The sequence below is a fragment of the Tympanuchus pallidicinctus genome, unplaced genomic scaffold (genome assembly GCF_026119805.1).
Source record: "Tympanuchus pallidicinctus isolate F22 unplaced genomic scaffold, pur_lepc_1.0 scaffold13, whole genome shotgun sequence".
Taxonomy (NCBI): Eukaryota; Metazoa; Chordata; class Aves; order Galliformes; family Phasianidae; genus Tympanuchus; species Tympanuchus pallidicinctus.
In genome coordinates, this window is record NW_026294648.1 from 1,926,694 (window position 1) to 1,945,211 (window position 18,518).

General features: G+C 39.6%; 1 protein-coding gene across 2 annotated transcripts in view; it reads right to left on the minus strand.

Annotated features, from left to right (window-relative positions):
- Positions 1–346: 346 nt before the first annotated feature.
- TBC1D8B (TBC1 domain family member 8B) overlaps positions 347–18,518 on the minus strand; it is a 31,482-nt gene continuing 13,310 nt past the window's right edge. The window contains exons 5-21 of one of the 2 annotated variants that reach the window (XM_052673117.1): positions 17,938–18,178; positions 16,425–16,632; positions 14,820–14,984; positions 13,325–13,474; positions 10,925–11,075; positions 9,888–10,102; positions 9,346–9,463; positions 8,375–8,660; positions 6,571–6,700; positions 5,573–5,671; positions 4,380–4,448; positions 3,928–4,168; positions 3,033–3,098; positions 2,673–2,756; positions 1,640–1,696; positions 1,275–1,372; positions 347–920 (exon numbers count right to left, since the gene is read on the minus strand). In XM_052673117.1, the coding sequence (XP_052529077.1) occupies positions 510–920; positions 1,275–1,372; positions 1,640–1,696; positions 2,673–2,756; positions 3,033–3,098; positions 3,928–4,168; positions 4,380–4,448; positions 5,573–5,671; positions 6,571–6,700; positions 8,375–8,660; positions 9,346–9,463; positions 9,888–10,102; positions 10,925–11,075; positions 13,325–13,474; positions 14,820–14,984; positions 16,425–16,632; positions 17,938–18,178 (2,789 nt within the window). In that variant the 3' untranslated portion in view covers positions 347–509. Of the gene's footprint in view, positions 921–1,274; positions 1,373–1,639; positions 1,697–2,672; positions 2,757–3,032; positions 3,099–3,927; positions 4,169–4,379; positions 4,449–5,572; positions 5,672–6,554; positions 6,701–8,374; positions 8,661–9,345; positions 9,464–9,887; positions 10,103–10,924; positions 11,076–13,324; positions 13,475–14,819; positions 14,985–16,424; positions 16,633–17,937; positions 18,179–18,518 lie in introns of those variants that run through there. The other variant, XR_008204154.1, reaches the window with a different exon arrangement.

Below are 18,518 nucleotides of genomic sequence, written 5' to 3' on the forward strand. Positions count from 1 at the left end.
CTTCCCTAACCTGAGGCTCTTGCACTCACTGTAGCTATCAGCTGAAACCTCTGTTCTTAGTCTTCACCATGTTCCTGCCCACATGCAAGTTTGGAAATAGCTAACCTGGAAGTCAACCTCTGAGCTGTTGACAATTCATTTTAAGTGGAAAATGTCCAGATAGAAGTCATGACGTTTATCACAGGAATAGAAATGAAAGTGGGGAGCACACACCATAACAGCTGTCAGTTTGTCACAGGTCACATCTAGTATTTCCTACCAATGTTGCATATTTTAATAGTATGGTAGGCAGTTTATTCTTCAGCTCCTGCTTGGATTGAAACTTACGAACAATGCAAGAAAGTGATTGTGCTTCAAACTATTTTTATTTACATGAAAGCATACGAGTAATCTGACATTTAAAGCTAAATCTTCAAACCCCATTCCCTGTGTAAACAACGTACTCAATTTCCGTAGTCACCACCTTCATCTGCCAGTGCTCTACGTACTTCATTCAGAGTCAAAGTAAATTACATTCTAGTTCTTGCTTGAAGTTGTAAATTTTTAGCGCTCTCTATTCTAGCTTTTATCTCATGAGGTTTCTCAAAAAACCTCACAAAGGCTGGCTCGTTCAGTAAGGATGCCAGAATCTGCTCAAAGGCAAAAGACCATTCGTGGCCCTTTCGCAGACCCTGCGCTCCACTGCCTCCGGTCTGCTCAGAGCTGCCCTCCTCCCGCCCCTTCTGGGGGCTTTCAGCAGACACCTCTGTTGTGGCAGCCAGACTTCTGACTGGTGATGTGGGACTCTGAAGCCTTCTCCCAACTTCTTCCATCTTCAGCAGGAGACTGGTAACCACTGCTATGGCGCGGTACAACAGCTCCTCCTCAGGATCTCCGTGGAATAGATTGTACAGAGTTTTTGAGAACTGGATGAACTGAGACTGAACAGATACACAGATGAGACTATTCAGAGAACAGCAACACAACTCTCCTGTTTCACTACGCACTGCAATCTCAACCCAGTGCTTGCAGCTGCTGGGCACCTGCTGCAAAAACTGCTCTATTGGCAGCATAGTCACAGGCCCTGGTAAACGTGTGTGTCTGTAAGCCCCCCTCGTGCAGTCTACAGTAAGCTTACAGTTAAAGTAGTTTAAAAAACAAACAGTGTCATCATTAATGTGTAGTCTGGAATTTAAGGGATCCTAAGAAACCTTTAGAAAAATACTAACAGAACTTAAAAAGAAACACAGAAGTGAAAAATCAGGCCCATCATACTGCGACACAGATGGTTTTACCTGATTCATTCTTGGCAAATCCTTAATGCTTTCTTCTTTCTTAAGAAGTTCATCTTGCCATTGCTTCAGATAGGCCTGAATATCAACCTTGCCCTTCCCTATTTGACAAAAATGAATAAATAAAGTGAGCAAACAAGAACTGAGAGCTCCCCTAAGGTACAATGAGCAGAACAACCGCATCCCCCGTGTCATTCCTTCAGAGCTGTGGGGCCAAGGTCAGAGTTTACTTTGCTCCCACCGCCACAGGACTACACTTACTTAACACTATAATGTCAGCACTACACTGGAGATTATGTGAATTAGTGTACTTTGTCAGCATGCACTTTCCAAGCCCTGCCCCCACAAAAGACCCCAGGATTCTCTACCTTTTTCTGGGCTGCTCTTCAAAGCATCACTTTCAAGACTATCCCCAGCAGATGAAACTAGAGTTTAGAAGAAAAAAAAAGAAGTTACTGCTTTGAGCAAGGAGGATCACTACTTCACTTCCTTTTATCAAAAATTCTTTCCTTAGGGAGCAAGACTCCCAAAAGACCCTCCCCACAAAGAAACCATGTGGCAAAATCTGTATTCCTTCTAAAAAAAATAGAAGCTACCACAAGGCTGGAGACAGCAAAAAGCCACCATCAGCCATATCAAGTAGATAACCTCCAGAATGCTTTATGCTCCACACGTTGAACAGTGCTGAGGACAGGACCAACGTGCTATGGATAAAACTTTTGGATAGTTTCTAAACATCAAACAGAGTCTTTCTTAAAAAGATGTAAAACCAAACAGTTTTCCAACTCCATAAATTTAAATCCCGTATTTTTTCTTTTTTTTTTTTCAACTGACAGGATTTAAAATATAAACAAAGAATTTTGAAACCCAGTCTCAGAGTCACCATATACTTGATTATTAAATGTCTTGAAGCAGGAAATATCATCTCTTGAATGCAATGAAACTGCAATGGTCACCATTTCAACAACTGTCGTAACAGAAAGGCTTCCTACTATGCTGAAAAATGCTGACCAAAGATATTCCTCTATTTCAAATAAACACGTGCAGCCTTTGAATTCCTTCATCAGGCATACCCCATTCAGGACAGAGCATCACTATTCTGTATGCAGCTGTCAATGAAATGGCCCCTAAACGATGCTCATAATGAAGCCACATGCTGCTACAGAAGAAAACTGCTCTGAAGAGAGATGGCTACCCACAAATTCTGCACTGCTTTGTACGACAACAGAGCTATTTACAGAACATCTATGCAGAAGATTCTTGCTATCAGTAACATGATTTGCTGGAACGCGTGAATTCAAACCAGATTTCAGAGGGTTTCAGAAGAAAACTCCCCATTTTTCACAACGAGATAATTAACAGAATCCTTCCAATATTCTGTAGGCGAAGTCACACACTTACCACTGAGTTGACTGAAGTGGATCAGTTCTTCTTTTGAAAGATCAACGCCTCTGGAAGGGCTCAGAGATTCCACTTCAGTAAAAGCTGCAATAAAGAATTGAATAAAGTGGTTTTGGAACTCCTAAGCATTGCCAAAGGAGGGAGAAAAAGCAAAAGCTTTAGACTCATATATCTTCCCTACGAACAAAACAGGAATGGTGTCTGAATGTAGTAAGTACTTCCCAAAGTGTACACTACCCTGCAAAAAATATTACAGCTACAGGACTGTACTGCAGCCAGAGCTACTGACTGCAAGAGGAAAGAAAAGCTAAAGAAACAAAACCAACCAAACAAAAATGCCAGGAGCAGCCTCTCACTCACCTGGAGGGATGTGCAACTTAAAAAGAAGCTTGAGTTTGTCAGTGAAACTTCCATTATACATGGTATCTGTTTGAGACAAGAGGAAAACAGGCTATTCAGCTGGGCCAAGATTTAAAAGACCCTCTTACCTACACAACCACAATCCACAGACACTGCAACAGGACACGTCCTATCCTACATGGAGTGCAACTAGAGATGAAGCTTAAAGAAATACCAGCTGCAACTACGCCTAGGGTTTGCCTACACTGAGGAAAGAACGTGACAACATTTGAGCACACTATCCCATGAAGTATTTCTGAATACCCAGTGAAACACAAAAGCATGCTCACTAATTAGATCGCAACACACCTGTAACAAGCTAACACTGAGGTTACAGAAGAAAGGACAGAGCACAGGATGCCTGCGACTTACTGAAATAAAACCACAGCACCAAAGAAACGTAGCATCAAAGTCTTCCCAGCATTTGCCTTTCCTATTTTTACTCCTGAGCTTTGAAAACAAGATGAAAGGAACGGAGAAGCAACTTTGAAAACTTTCAGCTCCCCAGAGGTATAAAGCACAGGTTGTCCTGCACGATCTGTGTATGAGACGGCTTACAGAGTGAGGAAGCACTGATTACCAAAACCACAAGCTCATGCCATTTTTTTTTAATAGTAAAGCTGGATTTAAATATAATTTCAAATAAGAGATTACTCTCCAGAGGATTAATGTTTCAGAGGAGTTACTAATTTGTAAAGCTCTCTGTTAGCTATTTCAGTACAATTCAAGATAATCTGACCCTAAAATAAGAAGCTCCTTAAGCTCGCTACGTGTGCACAAAGGCAGTAACACCCAGGACTGCTTCCAAAATGGAGCTCCCTAGTGAATGTACTATGCATATGTGCTGTTCTCCTACCAAGCACACAGGAAAATTGTTTGAAGTTGATAAGGCCATGGCAGTTCTCATCCATCAGTCTGAATGTCCACAATGCAATGGAGTCTCTGTTTGCACAGTGCGACCAGGGGCTCAGGAGATGGCAAAGAACCCTGAATTGCTGGCAATCAATTCGATACTGCTCCAGATACGGCAGGCTGGCATCATGGTGTTCTAAAACAGGACTATTTACATTCCAATAGCAGGAAAGAAAGTGTTCCCTCTGCAAAGGGAAGGTTATAGATATTAGATTGTATGCAGAAACAACTATTTATCTGGGTTAAAGAAGTGGGGAGTCAACTATGTAATTTGCTTTTAAACAGACATGTAAAAAATATGACAAGTCTAGCCTTCACCTCCCTTAAAGCTATTCCACACTCATTTTGTCCACCATTAAGACAGATGTTTGAGAAGTGATGTAGATGGCATATTACCTTGAATAATTCATAAAGCTCGTCAAGATCATTAGGACTGAATTTTACATCCTGAGACACAACACGAAGCTGAAATTAAGAAAAAAATTAATGAGTAGTCTCTTTTTGGAATAAGCCCACAAAATGTGAGAGACATGAACTTAAATTATAAAAACAGTTTGAGTATTCCAGGTTTTGGCATGTTAGAATCAGCAGTAAGAACAGAATTGCTTCTTAAAAGCAAGTAGAGGGTGATCAGAAGGAGATGAATGGGAAAAATAATTTCTCCCTAAAAAGGGAACTGCATCATTTGCATACATGGAGCTTACTCTATGAAACCCAAGAGATACAATTTGAATGTTAGACTATTTATAATGAACACAGCTTTCTTTATAGTGGACAAATGCACATTCAGCCCTTACCTGTGAAGCTGAATCCCCATTTTTAAATGATGAAGAAAAAAAAAAACACAACAGGATATTCAAACATGACCAGTATCCATCTTCACAAGAGGTATGTTTTGTGAAATGAAATACAACAGTTAACAGCTTAGCTCAATATACACTGAGCTACAAGCCACATCCACTACTGATGAAAGCACTGCTTGCTAAGTAGGCAACTATCATTAGCAGTTACTGCAAATAAGGCAATGAAAAAAGCAGAGGGAAGTACCTTGCAACCCCTACCTTCATTCAGGAGCTTGAAATAAAAGAACGATGCTGGTAGCTGAAGAGCTGCCACACCAAGCATGCATTACCACACAGCCACACACATCACAGACACAAGAAGCAATACTTGGTGAATGCTGACAATAATGCAGTGCAATAATCTCTTTGGTGACATTTGGGATGGCTTCCACAAGAAAAAATGCAAGTAATTAATTGTCTTACTGTAGCACTACGTCTCAAAGAGAAACACATGAGCAATTTAAGAACAGCAGAAAGAAATATAGGGCAGCCTGTTCCCATCGATGCAAAATGTCTAAGTTATGCCAGCTTTTAGAAGCTGTATGTGATTATGGCATTTGTAACGAGAGCAGAAGGTCATGCTGTGATTCAAAGACTGAAAACATCACAACCCAAACCTCAGCTAACAGACACCCTGCAGACAAGAGGGATTTCAGCCTATTAATGACTTATTTGGCTTTGGAAATTGTAGCTGTTTTTAAGATTTTCCAAAAAGGAAGAAAGGGTTTTGTTCTTCAAGTCGCTCACCACATTCTGCTTGGTTGTAGCTTCTAATGTCTGGATCACATAAAGCCTGTTTCTGCAGCGCATGCTCTCAACATCTTCATACCGAATATCTCCGTATCTCTGTGAAGAAAAATACAGTTCTATGAAATCGACTGCTGTTAGATACATCTAAGGTATTTTTTGTCTTTTTCTGCAGCAAAATACAAGTGTGGATGCACAGGGAGACCACAGAAACTGAGCAAAGAATCACATCAAGATTCTCAATAAACAGTGCAATTTTAAAAAAGAAAGTGTTTAAAAGACTGATGAAGGAAAAGAAACTGCAGTTCACTGTATGGGAAGACAAAGTCTAATGCATATGCTGTCAGGCTTGAAGTTCACTTTAGTGAACTCTAGGTGGAGGAGAAACCTACCTACAAATGGATTAATCCCCGATCTAAAACTGAGGACAGAACGAGCAGGAGAAGCTAGATCCATATCCTCCCCAGTATTACAAAGCTAGACACTGCAAGAATCAAAGCAGCATACTGAAAGGAAATGCTAGAAGATCCTAACTGATCCTCCTCACCCAGGGCATCCCAAAACATCCATTTAACAAGTGCACTAAGCTAATTATGTACAGTTTCCTGCAGCAGCCATTGTGTCAGATGTTACCACCATCTGCAGCGGAAAGCAATCAGCCTCAAACGAGCAAACACCACTGCTGTTTCTCCTGTGCTTCGTCACTGAGCTGACATACTCCTGTCAGACTGAATGATGACAATACATGACCTGTGATGAGTCCAGGGAACTCCATTCAGGACAGCCTAGTAAGCACACTCTAAGGCAGTTAAAGAAGAAGAAGCAAAAAATACAAAACCAAATCTATGTTATAACATTTATGGTTGTCAGCAAGCCTCAGCAAAATGCACACCATAATCCCTACCACTCTAGAGAGGTTTCCTACGCTAGTTTGAACAACATAGCCTGCACAACATAAACACTGTGGGGTGCAAAAACATACCCACAAGCACACATACTTCATTTGACTCTCGGATCAAGTCAGTAATGTCCACTTTTGGGTGATCACCCTTTGCATCACTGAGGTTGGAGCCCTGCTGCACAGCTGGAGGCAAAGGACTGTCTTTGTTGGTGACGCTGTCAAAAAACCTGCGTGAAGCAAACACATGAGAAATCAGCAGGAAGCAGATTATCACAACAAAATGGTAACGTCAGCATCTACCAAAAAAACATGAGCATAAATAGCAAATCAACACCAATGTGCAAAAGTAGCAAAGAATATCAGCATGAACAGCACAAATCTGATGTAACAGTAGTACAGATAGCAAACACAGGAACCCACAACCCAGAGAAGGCTGTATAGCCTTGAAATTTTCAAGACACAGCTAGACAGTAGCACAGCTGATGTGACCCAGCGCTAACAGTAATCCTTTCTGCAGGTGGAAGGTGGACCAGAGGCTTCCAGAGTCCCCTCCACTTAATTTCTCCTGGTTGTTCTCAGTGTGCTACATAACTAGGGCAGAGGAGTGGAGCCTTGTGCTGAACTGTGACCCAGGCAGTCTTAATTCCCTCGGATACATAAGCCAAGACATGCCTGATCTGTACTATCCATCACACCTACATAACCAGGCTAAACAGCTCCAACATGGAGGTCAGCCAATTCTTTGGCCAGCACTGAGAAACAAATGTCTATCTGTGTCACTCTATGGAGTGACAGCTTCCTTTTTCTGGAGGTGACACAAACCACTGCCATCATTTTATAAATACACCAGAATGCTGCAGGCTGGATTCACTGTGCAACGGAAGTGTTGCAGCCAAGTAAAATGCTGAAAGTCAAAGTTCAACAGAAGTTCACAACAATCACCAGCATACTAGGTGGCAAGTGGAAGTGGCAGTTTACTTGGTTGAAGTGAAACAAGACTTCACTCTGCTTTTAGATTTTATAATTTAATAAATCAAAAAACTGAGTGAATGTGCTCTTACTGCTGTTGCTTTTAAGTGCCTAAACTTTAAACAAGCACAGTTATGTTTTAAAATCAGCACCAGGCTGCATGGTGTCTTAAAATGAAAACACATTTTCCTCAGTAATTCCATAGTTCCTACCCCATCCAAACATACAACGTTTACAAATCTGGCTAAAGGGAAATTCTTATTATCACTGCATAACAATTACAACTCATGACTCAGAGCAGAGTCTCAGCACAGTGTTTCTGTTTTAACACTCCCTGACACACAATCACAGGAGCAGCAACAGCACTATTTAGGCAGCTAGTCAAGCAAAAACCGTGCAAGTAATGCATCAATTAAGAATGCACTTGATCTGAATTTTTCTTTGTAATATAGAATAGCTATCTGGTCAGAACTGTCCTCAATATCATTATTTTTTTCCCCCTATTTTCAACCATTAGCAGCAAAGGAGCCAGCAGCCAAAACTACAAGAACTGAGCTGCAGTATATTTTTTTTTTACCAAGTGCCTGAACCAAACAGTCTGAACTGTTTGGAACAGTCTTAGTGTTCTCTAGACTAGCTGGTTATCATCAAAAGTCATCTTTTAGTTAAAAATAATAATAAAAACAGTTTTTACTTTAAAACACATGAAATCGCAGTGGTTCTAGCAGAACTTTAAAGGAGGATGGGCTTTTCAGAGTACTGAGGCATATTTCCCAACCATCCCTTCCAGAATTTCAACCCAAGACAGGCATTTAGTTACTCTGAAGCCTTCAGAATTCTTGGCCAGATGTGTCCCCACTGCCCCATGACACTTCTATTTGCACTTACAGCAGCTGCTACGCTGTCTTTAAGAACAAGACATGCACCGATACCTGTTGAGAACAGTCACTGCTTCTGCATCATCCTTACAAGTCAGCAACTTATCCATGTTGTACTCCAGCACTGCAAGTCCCAGCTGCAAGATTGCCTTTATTCCATCATAGAAGAAACAGTCCACCACATTGACTGCACTTTCAATAGGCAGCACACTGATAAAAAGGGTAAGGAACCAGGAGAGAGAGACCGAGGAGAAAAAAGTCATGCCCATCATGTGGTCTGTCAACTGAGGCAGATGAACTCTGATGAGCTCCTCAAACACTGCCTGATCTACCAAGGCACCTGCAGGGAGAGGATAACAAAACCACCACCCATATCTTAATAAAGAGAAGTGTATTTTTCTCACTAGCCAGAAATCAAGCTCCTATCCAAATGCAATTTGTTGTAAAAGCAAGCACAGACCTAGCTGCACAGCACCACTGTCTCCATTCCCTGTGATGGAAGCTATGCACTCTACACATGGACTTCTGCATTCCGTAAAGTGTGCTGGCACTCCTGCATGTGCATGGCTACTGCCACTGATTCCCCTGTCAGCCGATGCATCCTCTCTGCAATGAGAGAGAAACCTCACAAGCAATTTTCTTCTAGCATATATATATCTGCAAGCTTTAGTACTAGGCTAAGTCTGCTTCTGGAACACTCAGTTTCTTTTATTTCAGCTGGCTAAGTTCCAATAGATGGCACGAATTGCAGCTATAATTGCAATAGAACTGTGTAATAGTCTAAGAAAATATTTCTGGAGTAGTTATCCCTAGGATAACAACAATATTTGAAAAATCACATCTGCTCTCTCTTAAGAAGGGCCTTGGGATGTTCTCTGTCTCTTCCCATTTTCTGCTTTACAATACTGAACCAAGGACCACAGTTTCTCTGGACTAGTTAGGTTCCAGCTCACTCCTTACATCTGTTCTCAAGGACTGATCATCATATTGAGCTCTAGATAGATTACAAGGCAGACTGATGTTACCAATGATTCGACGATTGAAATAATCAGGTAGCATCCTTTCACAGACAGCAACCAGCAGCCAGAACGCTTCCTCCTCCTTAGCATACAGCAGAAGTACTGATGTCAGTATGTTCATTGCCTGTAAACATTTAAAGAAGAAAGGAAATGTGTATGAGGAAAGAGGGTGAAATCCCAACTGTATCATCATTTGTTAAAGTTATATTTCTGAAGGCCTTTTACATCACGTGTTTAGAGTTCTAGGATAACCTGCAGCCCTATTAGGTATAAGGATTCAACATTCATATTCAGAGCATAGTATTTAAACTACATAAAAACGTTATTAAGTTTTAAAAGTCTAGTAGAAATGCAGGCACAAGTGCAATGGAGATAGCAGTGTTTAACAACAAATTCAAGTACAACACAAAAGCACACGTGACATGCTGGGATGAAGTAAGTAATGCACAGGAACAAAAATAAACCGTTAGGTATTTCTGTGATTGATTTCATGAGATGCACTGTACTGCCATGATGAACTCATGTTGAGGCTCTCAAAACTACAATACCTGACAGTATCCAATCTGAGGATTCCTGTATGCATAAGCTGTAAGAACTCTCCGGAGGGCAGAGATTCCTGTGTCGCTTTGAAAAGCAGGATGCTCAGGTAAGGAGCGACGCAGATCCCGTTCGATTTCATCAGTAGCTAAAGTGCATGTTCCCAAGGACCTCTCCACCAACTCAGTGTAATAACCAGGGCTGGAGGCCATGTCGTTGACAGCACCTGACAATAAGTATTACTGAACAGCATTAGAGGACAATACTAAGGCATCTATGCCATTTTCTGCAATCTGTAAAAAAAACTCTGCTGACTTTTGAGATACCTCCATCTTCTTTGTGTAACATACCAGAGTAATTCTACTGAAATTAATGGCATTCTTCTGAAATAAAAACAGAAAACAAGGCTTGGAGGAAAGTTACCTTCCATCACAAAGTTGACTTTGACTTTTTTTCCTGTTTCATTAGGGGGAAAAAAGAAACAAACTTCCTTTCACCTCTGCTCTTTCACAGGTATGTTCTACAGCAGAAACTCACAAAAGTATACTCAGAGCTCTGGCTAGAGATTCCCTACGTGTATGAAAGTCCATAATTCCAGTATCTTTCACTCTCTAAACCAAGCAACAGTGTCTAACAAACAGCTACCAACACTGGAGCCAAATTCTGTTCTAGGAAAACGTTTTTCTTTTGGTCTGGGAACATCATCCTCCCAGAAAGCTTCAATCCAAACAATTGAAAAACAGGCCCATAAACACACATTGCTTTTTAGCAAGTAGAGGCACTGCAGAAACTGACTGTTCCCTTGAAGTTCACAAATAGAGCATACAGTCATTATCTTTTAGCTGAGTTTGTTGCAGAAGATGATGACACAGGTTTAGTTTGAATCAATGCTGGATGTGCTTTAAAGGCTCTTCCTTCAGAAAGGTTTAGATAAATTGCCACAGGAAAAAGCTTTTTTTTTTTTTTCTCAGACCATGGTCAGCCAGTAACAAGAACATCCACATAATATAGTCCACAAAATGAATGCATTGTACTTGCCATGCAGTACCTGAGAAGAGCAGCCAGAGCTCTCCTCTTAAGGCCTCTGGGATCCCTCTTACAACTAAATCTCGAGTCTTCTTTGTTCGAAACATGCTGACACCATGACCTCGTTCAAAAAAAAGGATATTCCAGGACTGTTCTTTCATTTTTTCTTTCAACTACAAAAATTAAAAAAAAGAAGAAGACTATTATGTATACTGGAAGGTTTTTTTCATGTTTCAGAATACAAGACTCTATTTTTCTCTCAGTTATATTCATGTAAACTGTAAATGGCAGCGCCGGTATCAGTACTGCTATCTGAAACAAACACTGATGCAGATCAGAGCCTACTGGAGGGAACTCGCTTCAGCAGGGGGGTTGTTGGACTAGATGGACAGGACAGTGAAGTTACACAGATAAATTCTACCATCATAGTTCTGATACATTCCAAAAACACATAATGGGGGAGCAAAATTCATCATTTTATAATGAATTCATTTTATAAGGAATTAATATAATTCCTGTGGCAAAAAAAAAACTAGAGGCACTTGTTAAGGTTCTTTGTCAGCTATTTACACATAAATACACGTTTATATGATACATACACATAAAAATCTGATCGTAACTTGGGTCAATTTTAAGGTACTCTTATTTTTGCTTCCTGGTACATTTTCTTGGTAAACAGTAAATTAACAGAAGGAAAAAAGATGAAATTGAGTATAAGCAGTAGAAAAGAAAACCAAGAAAAATAGGAGGAAGCTTCAGATTGCTTCTGTGTGGCTCCAGTTTTCTCTGCACTAGTCTGCAAACTCTAACAAACAAGCATTTGGCCATGATGATGCAGTGCAATAAAGCAAGAGATTACTTGCATAGTCAAATCATACTGTTACAGATATCTGTTTAATTATTCAGATAAATCAACATTCTGCAATTTCAATGTGCCTTCGAATTGTTCTTTGCTAACAGCAATGAAAATGCATTAACTCTGATACAGACAAGATAATATCCCACAGAAACTCAACAGCGAAGGCAGGCTGTTCTCCTTCCTTTCTGGCTCATCACGCTTTATTGCATTACATCAGTTGACAGATTTGGAACAGGGTGGGTACAAACGGTGCAAAGCACACAGCGTTGACATGACATCAGTGCCATTGTTTTGCCACTGCTTCTAAATCTCTCCTCTGTTTTTATTTAACACAGGCTCCAAGTAGCAATGGGAAAGAAGCAGTAAATCGGGAATTTGCAAAAGAAGGAAGTCGAGTGGACTAAGAAGGGGAACTGATCACTGAAAACACACCCAGATTGGTTTCACATTTAATCAAATATTTATCAACCAGAGAGAACACTTGGCAAGCCAGCAATTACCATCAACACGCAAGACAACTGTGTATGCATCTGAACATCAACAGCACCAGCCATGTCAGTGAAACCTCCTGCAGAGGAAGAGCTGGCAAAAATTTCTTCTTTAAACGTAACTGAAGTTACAACATTTTACTTGTGGAAAAAGTGGCAGCAGTGAACAGGTCCTTTGTAAGGTACAACATTTCTAATAACCACTGAGTGTGCTCCAAAAGAGCAATTCAATTAATCTAATGTAAAACAACTGATCATCAGTGGTTGCAGCCCACGAGAGACTCCGGTGCTCAGACACTCTGTATTTTCTACCCTTGCAGCAGTGATATTTAATATTGTTAAAGCAATTAAAGGCAAGATGCAGAAAGGAAAAGTAAATTTTGCCACTTTTTTCCTCTGGACTATAAAAAGTAGAATTTTAAAATGTTTTCCTTTTATTCCTACTAAAGGAGTGCTTATTTTCTGATATTCTAATTATATATAATTCTAAATTATTTTCTGATATTTCTAATATCGTAAGTTCCACATCTGAATATTTGTCTAATTTTGCTGAAAGGCTAATTTTAAAATGAAACTCTTCTGTCCTCTTGTACACACCATGGAGAAGCAAAAATAGTACATCTTACTGAAAAAAAAAAAAAATTAAAAAAAAAATACATTGAGTGTGTAATTTTGATAGATGGATGCATAAAAGAATGAAGCAATTAAGAAATCAATCAAGTTTCCTGATAACATTCCCCTTGTTCCTGAAAAGTTTGTAGTGACTTTGTACCTTGACAATTCAGACAGATCTGAAACATGTTCACTATCTCAAAAGAAACAGCCAGTTCTTCCCTGAGGGGCTGGAAGAGCAGGAGGAATTAGATCTAGGAAGATGAGGCACATCGTTATTAAACAAGTTGAGCAGAAAATTGAATAGAGCCATGAAGAACCTTGTGGAAAATACTGGACATGGAGATGAAAGAAGACTGGCAAAGCTGCAGAGGAATCCAGCAGCCTTGCTGGAGTATGTTTTGAATGTGCTTAAGTCTTTTCCAGTTAGATTCCAAAAACTGTTGGCCAATTTATCCCTTACCATTTTAGGGTCTAGATTCTCGGCATCCTGAGGATGGTAGACAGTCATTAGGGCTTCTGTACTGACAGTTTTGGTGTTATCCTTCAGATCTATCTTTGATGGCACCTCATCAAAATCCTTTGGACTGTCAGAAGCAGAACTACCTGCAACCTTAACAAATAATTAAATAGGTATTAGCAATGGTAGTGATAAACACCAAACAATCCTTCAAGAAGCAGCACTCATAGCAGAAACCATTTTGCTTCCAGACTATCCTAGTTTATCAGATTAGTTTACAGGTACCAGATTTACTAAAATGTAGACTGGCATACAATTCTTGGATGGACAAACAGACTTCCAAAATAAATGAACAGAAAGCAGTCCCCATTCTGAACAGGCAGGCTTCAAGAGGCTACTCTTGTAAAATTCATCTCTACAACCAAAAACTTAACGATGAAAGGACAACTATTAATTACGAAAAACAGTAATAGGCAGAGACCTGATCATCAACCAAGTCAAAAGAACACCATTAATTTCAATGGAGCCACATACAGAACTACACAGAAATGCTGGGAGCATTTTGAAAACGGCACTAGAACCTGGATGCTTTTCAAAACCTGATGGAAACAATATAAGAGAACCCAAAAAATAATGCATTTAACAACAACATCATTGTTCACATGCTCTCTTACTCATGGGCATTGAAATACTTATTTTTCCACACCTTAAACCCAGAGCTACAGAACTTAGTGTGCTAGGCCAAAACAATGCAGATACTACCCAAAAGAGGGTGTTCAAATTGGGAATTCCCTCGAGAAGCAGACTTTAACTCTCAGCTCTCCCAGGGCTGTGCTGTACACTTGCCAACTGAGCATTTCTGCTGATATCAAACTGTCTTGTTTTTATTATTCATTTGTATCTTTTAAGAAGCACAATCTGAACACCGAGACACACTGATATTCAGTCTGATACACTGATTGATTTCTACCAAAAGGCATTCAGTTGTACACTTGTACACACAACTGTCATTCTTGATGCTGCTCCAGCTGATTCTAATTTTCTCAATAGAAAATCTTCTGAGAAGAGATACAGGAGCTCTAATAAGTAATGCTTTTTAGGGCTGCCTGGTCGTGTTTTCTTATTTCTCATGCATTAAACTAAGTACAGATTTCTTCACATCCAGAAGTAACCTTGTAATTATTCCATCCCCTTTCTGAGTCAAATAGTCAGCTGAACGAAAAAAAGGCACAGTGAAACATAACTTTCTGTCAGACTGATGGGCTTCAGTTTTAAAGTAAAGGGGCTGAAGGCAAGAAATGGGAACACGATTTAAAAAACAGAAAAAGAGACAACTTGTAATCTAGAGGTGCAGCAGACCCTCTCTCTGTCTAGATTCAGACTTAAATAGTGCATGGCATCAAGAACACAGGTAACTATACATTAAATTCTTAGTGAGACTAGACAAACTTATTTCTAAGAGTAGCTAATGAGAAACTAGAGTTGGTTGAAGACTTACCTCTGTATTTATATGCTGTGGACTTGAAGTTGCATTGCATTTGATTCTGAGCTTTGTGACAAGCTGTTCAAAATCTCTAACTTCAGTGAAACGAAAAGCTCTTTTTCCTTTGGTACTAATGTTGACTCCTCTGTTGGCTGGGTCAGCCTTATCCACACCTATCACCTAGGGAGACAAGGCTGCATTAACGAGGCAAGCCATCCCAATACATTTTACCACCTTGTTTCCAAAAGAAAAAGCTATTAAAAATACACACGTACATGGAACAGCAGTAGGAAGCACCACACAAACAGAATAAGTAATGTAAGTAATGAACTGGCTATGTTACAGCTTAGAGGTCTGGAGCTGTTTCAATACATGGCAGTGTCATGCCACAGGCTTTCTACCAGGTACTGAACATCTCTGAAAAGGTTTTTCTCAGCAGAAAGCATGGAGCATGCTTGAAAATCTTGCCGCCTCCGACCTGCTGGAGCTGTTACTTTTTTCCTGCCATCAAAAAGACAGACAAGTAATGAAACGAATCAAGTTCCACGAGAACAAATTGCAGCTGTCATAATATGTGATGGCTGGAGCTGATTTTAATTGCTATTGTGAAAGAGCTGCATGTTAAGAGTAGTTAATACACCTTAATAATGCACATAACTGTAAGATAATCATGAATGTGTAGAGCAGCTGTCACTGCTGATGTTTTTACATTGTTACAAAAAAGGAAAGGAAGACAGACTAAATGAAAGAACTCTGTGGTACTGCAGAACAAACAGTGAGGGCCTGACAAACAACAAGGACATAATTTAGTCAGCTCCTTTAACAGACTCTTTTTTTTTCCCCCCCACAACATATGGATGTTGACATTGTTAGCAAGACTGTTTACAGACTGGTTAATTGTAGCACATATCTGGATGCTGCTGAAAAATCTCCAAAAAAAACCTTAAAAAATCTCTAACAGCAGAAATGTGGCAATGTCACAGACCACACGAAATCAGGGAGATGGAGAAGGCTTTTTTTTTTCTTAGATATGATTCCACAGTCTATCTGTAGAACATACAGAACTAGGAAAGCTGTCCTTCATAATACAATCCTTGTTCAGTTTGTTCAGACTACCAGCTGGTGCTGGTATTTGTTCACTGAAGAATGTCAATGGATTTTCCTACAGATGTTTGAACAGACAGCACTTCTCAACTACTGCAAAAAGATGAATGGCACTACAGAGCTAAGGAAGAAACACAGCAGAACAACTATCTTCAAGATCCTCTAACTTTTCCAGTCATTTTTATCTCAAGAATCTTACATTAACTCAACCTCAAAAAGTAAGCTTTTTTTAATTTTTACTATTTTTTTTAATAGATGCATTATTTGAAAAATTGGATTCTGTACCCAGCTACAAAAATGAGAGTAAACGGAAATGGCAAAAATGACACAGGGGACAGTGTAGAAACATGGAAGTAGCTCTGTAAGCAGTATTACTACAAGCAGCATCAAAAGTAGAGGGAAATCATGACATCACATAAACTAAGGTTATTTTAAAGGAAAATCTGATCAACTGACACTAAGCTACACAAGTGCAAATCTTCTGGTATAAGTGGCTCTGACTGTAGCTTGCATTACCTCTCTTAATGGAATGATTACACTGCACAGGCTGCCATCCTGGCTAGCAAAGCAAATGTAGTTTTCTGAAATGCACATTTTCCCATGGGCATTGTAATGAGTGAAAGGAACCCATAAGAAGCACTCGTGAACTTCCTTCAAAGTCTCTTCTTTGGGTAGCCTGAAGAATGCACTGAACTGCTGGCTGTGGGCTCGGCTCTCCAGGCCTCTGGATTAAAAAGCAAACAAAGCAGAAAATCAGGGAGGAGACAGAAGAGAAAAATGGAATATTTTTTAAATATCCTGAAAAATACAAAGGTTGCAATGTCTTGTGGAAAGGCTTCTTGAAACAGTAAAATATCATGCACTCTCAATTCCACTACAGTGTCAATTGGAAGGTTCAGCATTTTGCTTGAAGAGGTAACAAAGTGCAGCAGCAGACCAGTACACACCCACTAAACAAAACACTGCAATGCTTCAGTAAATAGGAATAAATTCAGACACATTCTTGCACAGCAAAGCACTTTGCTGAATCAGGGTCTAAAGGGAGAGGAAAAGAAATATACACTATTAGCCTAGTCTGCTGTGCTTTCCAACCCATCAAAATACCCCAATTATCTACGAAATTCAACCCAAACCTGGCTTTGTTGTTAGTGTTCTATACAAGGAAAGAACAATTTGACTTCTTGACTTTTTTTTTTTTATTGATCTGTTGCATAGTTGGCTTTAACTAGGAACAAATTAAACGGAGCTACTGGAAGCCAGGCTAAGGCTGAAATGTACAGGAAGATGCTTTCTCGTACTTTCCTCTTTGCACAGGTAATATTTTCCAACACAGACTTAGTTAATTAAAATTACCCAACTGTAGCCTTGGTTTCCTGGTTACTTTTCACAGTAAGTAGCCAATCAAAACCTCACAATTTAAGTGGGAATTCGGATTGCTCCTCAAGGAGAGGGCAACATTCACATCAACTGAAACTAGAAATAAATCATAAGTTTATTACAAGAAATAATCACACTTTCCTTGAGAAGGAAGGACTCCAACCATCTGTTTATTTATGCACACATCTATCTCCCTTCCTAAAACATGGCCAGAAACAAGGAAAACCTGCAGCTCACTGACTTTATCACCTGTCTCCAGTACAGAAAAGCCATGCAGTTACATACATATGTATTTTAAACCATTTATTCTTCTCCTTCTCACTGAGCTTCTTTGTAGACTCTGAAGCTCCATTCTTGATTTCCTATTCCCAAACACTGCTAAAACAGCTTTTAAAAATACAAACTACTATAAATTATAATTGAAGCCCAGTTCTGAAGGTTTGATCACTTCCTGCCTTCATACAGCCTTTGATACTGCAAAGTAATAAGAGGTCACAATGTCATGCAAGCCTTTGATTCCAAACTTTAACAAGATAGTTACTTAAGAGAACACCATCTTTGCCAACGTTTAGTGATCTCCCTCACACAAGAATTTTCCTCCCCTTTGTCTAAAAATGACTGAGTCCAGAACTGATGGATTATAAGCAGTTACCTCTTGGTGATCTGCAGGGGGTCATACAGGACTAGGTCATTTTCAAATGTCTCCTTATCAAAAAGCCTCCTAACAGCATAGTTTGCCAGCTGCTCCATGAGAAGGAATGTTTCATTAATGTGCAAAAACATGGAAAAATAGTGATCTTCCCCATGGGAGCAGACGTGAATGCTCTCTGTCAGAATAACATTGGAAGTCTTCTCAAGTTTTGATATTGCATCCCAGGAGATAATAAGCTTTACTGAAAATACAAATATAAGGAGATATGAGTAACTCCTCTTCAGCTGCTACCCTTGTATTAATCAAAAAAGCAGCAGCACTAGAAAGTATAATTAAACAATACTGTTAGATCACAACTCCTTTGGAAATGGCTACAAATTCACATGGACAAAAAAAAGACTCTCTCCACAATTCCTATCAAATAATTCCACTAGAATGATTTTTATAGAATGAACATTAAAGACACACCATTTCTGAAAATACAAGTCTGGACTGTCTTTTTTTTGTTGTTTTTTTTTTTTTCCTTTTTTTTGCTCTAATATGAAAATGCAAATTGCAAACTAACAGACTCACGTAAGCTA